The sequence below is a fragment of the Fundulus heteroclitus genome, chromosome 9 (assembly GCF_011125445.2).
Source record: "Fundulus heteroclitus isolate FHET01 chromosome 9, MU-UCD_Fhet_4.1, whole genome shotgun sequence".
In the NCBI taxonomy this organism is placed as follows: Eukaryota; Metazoa; Chordata; class Actinopteri; order Cyprinodontiformes; family Fundulidae; genus Fundulus; species Fundulus heteroclitus.
The window spans coordinates 19,575,213-19,584,824 of record NC_046369.1 but is presented as its reverse complement, the minus strand read 5'-3'; the positions used below and the strand labels follow the sequence as shown (position 1 = coordinate 19,584,824).

At 39.3% G+C, this 9,612-nt stretch overlaps 1 protein-coding gene across 1 annotated transcript in view; it reads left to right on the top strand.

Moving 5' to 3' along the window:
* Positions 1-668: 668 nt before the first annotated feature.
* fbn2b (fibrillin 2b) overlaps positions 669-9,612 on the top strand; it is a 96,023-nt gene continuing 87,079 nt past the window's right edge. Inside the window, 2 exon segments of the mRNA XM_012877893.3 lie at positions 669-758; positions 8,137-8,457. Of these exon segments, the coding sequence (XP_012733347.2) occupies positions 8,279-8,457 (179 nt within the window). The 5' untranslated portion in view covers positions 669-758; positions 8,137-8,278.

Below are 9,612 nucleotides of genomic sequence, written 5' to 3'. Positions count from 1 at the left end.
ACTGTTTGAGCAAGAGAAAGCGCATTTATCTGTGAAATTGGGATTTAGACTCCAACATGCTTGCTCAGTATGAGGGATTGCTGCAAAGCAATGGACAATGCAGACGACTCTCCCTGTGGCTCTACGCTTCTCCAGGAGTGAATGCTGCTTGTCGGGACTTTGATGCAATCAACTCCCTTATATTGTACATTTTTTGACCAATCTGTATAATCTGATTGAATTTGACTTTGTAAAGTGCCTTAAAATGACATGCTTCATGAATTGGCGCTATATAAATAAAATTTAATTGATTTGAATTGAACCAAGTGTAACTAAATAAACCATGCTTTAAAAGATGGATTTGTTTTTTGATGGTAACAGAAATGACCTGGAGAATTGTTTACCTTTCCATACTGTTATCTCATCCCTGGGTTAGCCTGAAGGTGAGTTTTGCTTTTTTTCTCCCCCACCAGATTGATGATAGTGAAGCCATGTCAGCCACAGTGGGTTTAGCTGCTTGGCCCCTTGTTATAACAACTCCAGGAGTCTTGAGGAATGTGGGTTTGTCCTGCAGTCCTTTACTACCCCCCCTCTTCCTCCTCCTCCTCCTCCTCCTCCTCTGCCTCGCTCTGTGTCCCCTCCCCTCCCAGAAACCGGGCAATTCCTTCACTTTTTTCCCCTTTTCCCCTCACAAGCTTCATTATTCCACTCTGGGGCACATATATCCCGTCTCAAACCGCCGGGCTCCTCGACGCTAAGGCACTCCGATCTGTTGCAAGGTATGGATTTCTATATTCATCTTACAGTTTGGCTGTGAAAGGGCTTTGATTGAGACCTTTGTTTCAGGAACCCCGTTGTTTGTCTTTTTTTCTTTTCTCTTCTCTTCTTTTCTTTTTTTTTTCTTTTTTTTTTTTGGTGGCGATTATCCGCTCATGCACGATCGCTTTCAAGATTAGGACCAAAGAACCAGACCAGGATGCGCTGCAGCTGCAGAAAGTTGAACATTTTACACCCGGGAGGTTTACTGCTTAATGCGGCGTTTGAGAAAATGCGCAGAGAAACGGGGTGGTTCAGCTTGTTAACTTTTGTTTTGTTTTGTTTTGACTTTAACGTATACTTTTTTTTAATTTAAAAAAAAAAATCTTTTTAGACTTGTGTTTTTTTTTTTTTTTTCTGTGTGGATATATATATCTTGCGTTTTAGCGACTTGGAGAGGAAGTCGCGCTTCTCTTCATTCTTGAAGTTGTAGTGGCATTCTCAGATTATTATCCAGCTGTGTGAGGGGAAACTCTCCTGTCATGTTTCTGCAGCAGAAAACTTTCTCTGAATCATATATGTATGTGTTTTCTTTTAGTGTAACAGATAATTCGTTTATCTCTCCCTGATTTTTTGTTTGTTTGATGTCTCATATTTCGCACATCCAAATCTCTGCTCTAGTAGAAAATGTTGGAAGACGCACAGAGAGAAAGAAGAAAAAAAGTTTTGCTGCAACAATATTTATCAAGAATGGGTCCTTTCCCTGATTTATTTTGTCTAGCTCTCCAAATCCGGGTAATTGATCAAGTATGTCTTTGGTTTGGTGTGCTGATACAGCCTCCTGTGCCTTCCTAACTGCAAGCAGCAGAAGCATTTGTCTCAGATCTGAGGGGATTTGGAGATAACTTTTACACTTAGAGGAAGCGAGAACAGAAGAGAGACCTCAAAGTTTATATTACGACTTACATTCAGCGTAATGGATTTTATTATGTCACAGGAGCAATCAGAATCATAATTATGGTTAGTATTTTTTATATCACTTCTCTACTGTAGCTGTGCTAGTCTGAGTGCTGTCCTCCAGTCCAGCCACATATGTGGTTAGGCTCCTGATTGGGGTGGATGGTGAGGGAGCTGGAGCTCGGGTCTGCTGAGGTTGTATATCATCAGGGGCCCACATTGCGCTCTTAAACCAGCAGTTTTATGTCAAGGCAGGAAAAAGAGCTGAATAAACCTCATCTCTTCCAGTGCAGCTCGACCTTGAGCGTCTTTCATTTTAAATGTATGACGTTAAAGTTTAAGACATAATGCAGTTTAGTTAGGTTGGAAAAACTATACATTTACTGGCGGTGGTGAACAAAAACAACAGACTTCTCAGCCTTCTGTGAGTCCATTACAATTGACTTTCCTGATATCAACTGTGAACCTTTAATTCAAAATAATGAAGCACATCAACAATGTCCATAAGTCTTTTAAAGTCATTACATGTCTGATATAAATAATAAAAACATATATGTAAGAGACAAATATCTGAGTTTGATTACAATAAAAGGGACATTTTTGGCGCACAGGCATAAGTTATGTGTTGTAGAAAACAATCTGAACATGCCATATAGTGAAACATGGTGATGGTAGCATCATGATTTGGGAATGTTTCTATTCAGTAGGGACAGAACATCTGGTCACTGATGATAAACAGAGCTAATAATGCAAGACAAGCTGATAGAGGTTGATAAAGACTTGAGTCTGGACAACAGAACCTAAACCTACAGCCAGACATAAAATTGGATAGTTTAGAGCAAAGAATATTAACAAATTAGAGGGGCCCAGTCAAAGTTTAGACCTAAATCTGTAGCCAGAATTGAAAACAGATGTTCACATATAAACTCCACACAATCTCTGAGCTACAAGGAATTAGAGGCAAGGAATTTAGTCTATATTTGCAAAGCTGTATAACAACATATAACAAAAGATATTCAGATGTAATTACAGCAAAAGATTTTCATTCAAATGCTTAACTCGGGGGGACTGTGGTGCATGCTGCACTTTTAAGATTTTCATTAGCATAAAAGTTTGAATACAATTCTCAGTTATCTCTTGATTTCACAATTATCTGCAACAGTGAGTTGATCTGTGACATCGAATAGAAATACATTTGGAAATGTTCCCTTTATGAAGCATACAAACTGTAATTGTAGCTTAAAGGTATAGGGGACGAGTTTTCCGCGAATGTAGGTAAAAAACGGCCAAGTCAGTTTATGAATAACCGCACAAGGCCGTCCTACCTGCTCTTCAGCTCCTCAGGGGGATCGCGTGAAAGAATCTCCCAAATCCACTCCGGTCTTATTTATTTCTTCTGGGGCCCTCGTCTTCTTCTCGTAAACTTGCAGCAGAGCTACAATGGATGGCTAACACCGAAGCGACCTGGATCTATAAACACTAGAAGTGTGCAGCCGGCAAGAGGAAACTAGCAAAGAACGAACACTCACAATGCGCTTCTCAAAGGTTGGCATGTGGGTCAACCAATAGATAGGAAGATCCTCCTGAACTCGAAGTCGAAAGAAGATCGTCCACTCTACCTTTAATAAATTGGTGTTTTTGTTTATTTTAAATGAAAAAAATTCAAATGTTTACATTTTTTTGTTTCAAGTAGCTTAATATATTATTGGCGTATTATTTTGCGTGTTTTTTTTTTTTAAAAACCTGGAAAATAAATGACCTAGGCATTTATTTTAGGAAGGTAATAATGTCACACTTTTCATTCCTATTGGTAGGGGAGATATTGATCATCTGAGTATTAATTACTTCACTTAAATTTAGTTCCTTTTCTATAACCCCTGATCAAAACAAATATCCCAAAGCACACATGAGAAGCCGCTCTAACTCATACCCAATCCAACATGCTCCATATTTCACACCAGTCCAGTTCGCTACAACAGTTTCCAGTTATATTGTCAGATTCAGAACTACATCAAGTCCAGCTAATCCAGTTGAAATACAACACAATAAAATCAATTTAACCATTTAATGCAGGGATGTCCAAACCTTTTGTCACATGGGCCAAATTGTCAAGTCAAAATTACTCTAGGGCCAATAAAATAGATAAATAAATAATAAAATAATATTTTTTTTTTTACCTGCCCCACAAAATATGAACATGTTTTTTGATTGACAAGACTGTTGTCTGTTCCCAGCAGTAAGAACAGAATTTGGGTCAGTCTTGCTGTATTTGGCCTCCATTAGTAGATGAATTAAAAGCTAATTTTGGTGCACCAAAGTCTGCATTTGAATAAAAGTCATTGGATAGATATGGTCCTATTTACTATGAAATTATAGAGAATGTAAAAAGTGTGGTTCATAAAAGACAAATAATTGGTGTTATACCTAACATTTTAAGTTGGAAGAAGATTTGACCTTGTCTGTAATCATTTTGCCGTAATAAAAAAAAAAGTCTACATCTGCATCAACCAAGGGCAGTGGACAGAAATCGTGATCTGAGTTGTTAACGTTACCAAATATTGTTCTGGCGCCTCCCCCCAGTTCCCCTCTGTGGCTCTCTTTAATCAAAGGCATTAATTTAAATCCCCAATCCTCACCATTTTCATTTTATAAGCCTTTAAGTAAAAATAAAATAATAGGTTGATTACGTGTAAGCTTTGAGAAGGTAATGGGAATAGCATGAGTTGCATAAATATTTCTTTCTTTTATAGACATTAAGGGCCCAGCTTTTTAACTGTAAAATATAGTTTAAGAGAGAAAGGTCTGTTAGACAGATTTGGCAAACTAGAAAGTTTCCTTTAACGTCTACAAAATGTAAAAATAGAACCTAGCAGTTCAGGAGAGTCTTGTCATTGTAGTCCTATCGTTTCTGAACTGACGAAAAATGCACAAATCCAGATAGAGAGGAGTTCTGATGTGCTGGAGATTTTTTCTAAATACAAGCTCAAGTAATTTGAGCATCCTAAGTGAACGTTAAGTCAAGCTATTCCATTTTTCAGAAAGCTTTTACGTACTGAGGTTATTGAGGTACTCTGGCACCTCTTGGATCTTAATCACGAGGAAACTGGAACGGCAGCAGTGGTGCTGGGATGTAATTCTGTTATTATGAACAGTGGGAGCTGGGGAAGCTCTGGTGTAGGGAATGATTAACTGGTTTGACTGCATGCAGTGACTCAAGTGGTTCAATTTACTGCTAGAAAGCGAAACTTATTAAGATATTTCCCCTGCTCCCTATCATTTCTTTTGGACCATAAATGAGGAGTCATTTTCACATTCTGTCTGGTCTAAACCCATTTATACACTTAATAAGGTTAGAAGGAGGGGTGCTTCAATTGTAACGTTCTCTACAGATACTATTATAGAGGTTAAAAACCATAATATACTCAATGGTCAGAAGGCAGTAGCAGTGGTTTTTGTCTGAGTTTCTAACTGGCTTTTATTGTTTCTAACAGAATGATCATTTATTCCTTTGCACGGCCCTAAATTAGGTTTATGGAAACACAAATTAAACGGAAATAAATCTCGTTGGCTACGGTGGGAAAGCAAACTGGAATACACCACAAATTTATTTTACTTCTTTACTGTTGGTTACTATTCTGCTTGCTTATGATGTACATTTAGCTTAGTTATTTGCAGGGATGAACATAGCGGTGTGGTGGTCTCTGGCTCAAATATCGGTCCTCCAGGACTTTTTTTCGGTGTAGAATTGACAGATTCGCCTGTTAGGATTTTGGGTTTTCTTCTGGTTCTCTGGTTTCTCACCGCAGTCGAAAAACATGCCTGTTATTTGGAAGAACATGAATGGCTCTTTCCAATCAAGACATCCAAGAACATCTTTTTCATGACTATTTGAGAGTTTGGGCTGGTTTGGGTCGCCCATTGAATAAAAATTGTGTACCGCAATTTCATAACCTAGTGTTCCCCTTTTGTCCCTTCCTACTACCAATGTGGACCCTTAAGCAACAATTATATAACTTTTATTATTATTTTAATCATTGGTGAATAGCCAAGACCAAGCACAAGTGGCCCTTTGCTCACATGGGCCCTTTGGTATAGACACAGCAAAGAAAAAGTAATGTAAGCTTAGAAAATTAAACAAACTGGAATCTAAAAACTCTAGTCTGTTTTTTTTAAAATACATAAAACTTGTGCTGGATTTTCATTAACCACTGTAGTCCTGATTAGAAAGCAATCAAAATGCAGCCGTGAAAAAATAAAATTAGGACAACCCCAACAAACAAAGACATTTTCAGATATTGAGTTCTTATGTCATTTATTATTTAACCCTAGGAAAGAGAGTGATTTAATTGCAGGTAAACACTAATAATTCACATAATTTCACTCATTAAACAAAAGGTCTAATAAAAAATGTGTATTCTGGCCTAAGAACATATTAGCACACCCCTAATAGCTAGTGTTACTGGCCTTAAGAGATATAGTTGCTGTGAGACGCCTCTTGTAACCATTTAGCAGTCTCAGACACTGGCCAGAGATAAGTTTGCCCAACTCCTCACTCCTTTGCTGTGAGAGATTTATTTCATGTTCGTCTCGTTTCAAGACACCCAGCATCTCAATGAGATCAAGATCCGGGCCTTGAGTCGGCCCCTGACTTTCCATTCATTCGTTTTCAGCCAGTCCGTGGTGGATTTACTGGTATGTTTCCGGTCATTGTCGTTTTTCAGGGTCCAGTTCATTTTTTTCCATAAAGGGTCTCTTATTTTCCTCAAGCACTCTGTATGCTTGAGGTAAATAGGAGACCATTTATGACCAGTACAATTCATAGTAGATTTTATGGTGGTGAGCTGGCCAGGCCCCGCTGGAGTTTTATTTTTCTGGAATGTAGTTTATGCCAAACAGGTCCGCTGTTCTAGTGTCCAAATAATTAAATTTTAGACTCATCTGCCCATTATTCCATGTCCTGGTCTTCTTCTATGTTCTCTGTGGAAAACTTGAGTTGGCTCTTCAAGCTTTCCTTAGAGAGCAAAGGTTTTCTCTTTGCACATCTCCAATGAAAGTTAAATGTCATTGTTTTTCTCTGGTGGAGCAGACCCTTTCATATCAACAGTATCAAAACCTCTTCGTGGGTCGCCTGATCACATCTTGTCATTTTTGGAGACTTCGTTTAGCATATTGCGACCCCTACTTGAAGGTTATTTTCTGTGCAGTAGAGTGGCTGATTTTGTTGTGGGGTAAGTCAGCATCTTTGATACGGAGGACCTGGTGACGAATGGGCATCTGGTGGAAAAACTCAGCCAAGTCTGTGAACAAGTTGTAATGACTTGCTGTGGCGACTGAGGGAGGGAGCGAAAAGACTTACACACAGAAGGGCATTCAAGTTCTTTTGAGGTCCCTTTAAATCCCTTACCAGACAAATCTTTGGACCTCATGGTGTTCAGTCTCACATCAACCTAACTCAGCTAAATGTCTGTGGTTTAGACAGGGCCACCTTCCTTTACATGCTGAGTAATGTTCTTGTCATGTGTGTCTGATGTGATAGATCTCAATGTGATTTTACCCATTTTTATTGAAAATAAATGTGTTTGCTTCAGGTTGGAGGATTATATCTGAACCCTTTGTGATTTAGTTATGTGTCAGCATCAGGGCCGGATTATCCATAAGGGCCAGTGGGCCAGTGCCCAGGGGCACCAACCATGGGGGGGGGGGGGGGCACCACATGACACATGCTTTAAAAATATATTTTTCATAAATTGTTATACTATTTACTTGAAATTGTTGAAAGACCATGCATTATTCGTTTTGTGAATATTGATGTCACAATAACAATAAATGATAAATAAATCAAGATTTTTTTGATTTCAACATTTTAAAATGAGATATTTGAATATTGCTCACTGCTCATATGCCTACATGTAGTTGTGTAAGTTAGTAAGTAGTAAATTACATTACAGAAATCCCCTTGATTATGTCTGATGTTTTGACCGGAGGACAGCACGGGTAAGGGGGGGACTTTTAGGTATAGTGCCCAGGGGCACCACATTGTCTTAATACGGGCCTGGTCAGCATGGTCATCGAAAAGAGCTTGAACAATTAGGTTATGAGCTGGATTTGCAGAAAGTAGGAATTTTACCTTTGACATAGTTAACTGTACCCTGGCTTTTTACCAGCTGTGATATGTTTGTATTTATATACTGTCTCTATTACCATAATTTGCCCGTAGAGGATTATTTAACAGATCATTTTACACTAGAAATACGTAACGTTATATGTTATCAGCTTATGAACTGCTCCAAACCTGTCTTTGAAAAGCTTGTTTGATAGTTTATTTGACGTTGGGGATAAATCTGGTCATTTAAAAAGTTGTTTTCCTAAACAAGAGTTTTAACTCCTCTAAGTGTAAATTGCACATGTTTGACACGTTTATTTCTTTTTCCTCTTCCTCTCTAGCCCCTGCACTGGAGTGAAGACCAGACCCAGTCTGGGTGTGGATTTGGTCCTGCGACTTCGCGCGGGTCCACATCAGAGAGAGAGGGAGAGCCTCAGCAAAGCAGGGGGAGCTTCAGTTTGGGGGGGATAGCCCAGCCGACCAATGGGAACAGGGAAGCTGGCTCAGGTGCTGCTGGGATGGGCGGCTGTTTGTCTCAGCGCCGTTCAGGCGACTAGTACTCAAACTGGAAATGGACCTTACCAAGCCAGCCGCTTCACCGGGAGTGTGGACCAGAGGGAAGCGCAGCGAGTCCGACGCCGTGGCCAGGAAACACTGAAAGGGTAAACGTTGTTGCCCTTTTCTGTTGTCATATAAATGCATCATTCTAGTTGAGAGATTTTATTTGTCCGCTCTGCACTTTTCTGGCATTATTACAACCGTCCCTCTTTTTGGACTAAAACTGACCTTGTCTTATTCTTGTTTTATTATTATCTTGTCTTGTCTTATTGTCTTCTGGATTATTTTCTCACAAACAGAAGATGTTTGGCCTTACCAGGATGTTCTGCTTACTGAAACCTCACTATGTAGTCACTACAAATAAACATTTTCATGGGAAAGTCAAAATGAAAACAGGCGTTTTCTGTGGGCAGCATCCCCTGATGAGTAAAACGTAATCCCTACATTCCTCTCAGTGCATTAAAGGTGTTGGGTAGTTCTGTGCTGCTCTGTGTTAATATTACAGGATCAGGTGTTTCCCATTGAGGTGAAAGGTGAACTGCACATGGACACATATTTTAAAGGTTATGTTTATTAGTGTGTGGGTAGAATATTTGGTTCAAACAGGGATCACTTCGCCCCAGCTCCAGTCTCTTGCTACATCCCAGCTTTTTTCCCCCCGTCCAACTCTTTCACTTCTGTTGGCCAACCTAAATCAATGAGCTCGCAGGATACATGTCAAAGCAGCAAAAACGTAACATTTTCTTGGAAAACAAAGGATGTTTTCTTGGAGCCTGTTTTCAGTGTCCCCATCGGTTTTTCCAATCAGTATCCCATCTGTCCCAGCTTAGGCTTCCCCCAATGCCAAGCCACAGGAAATGAGATATTTGTATGACCAGTGGGGGATATGGAATGGGCCATTTGTTTCACCGCTCTGGGTGACAAAATGGCCTGAAAGTCAAAGGGAACTGGAACTGGATGAATGAATGTGAATGCAAAGGTAATGGGATTTTAAAATTTAGATGAAAACTGCACATGAATGTTAAAATGCAAGCAACAGAATAAAAATATTTGTTTTAGCTTTGGCTTGTGAAGTAAAATAATCTAAACTAAGCAAAATGTATGAGTGGCCGTAAGGGACATTATTCTGAATTTGCTCTCATACACACAACTGAAATGCTGCAAGCTCTTACACTACTAAAACGCTCTTATACACACTACTGAAACGCTCTCACACACCAAGTGTAGTGTGTATAAGAGCGTTTCAGTAGTGTGTATAA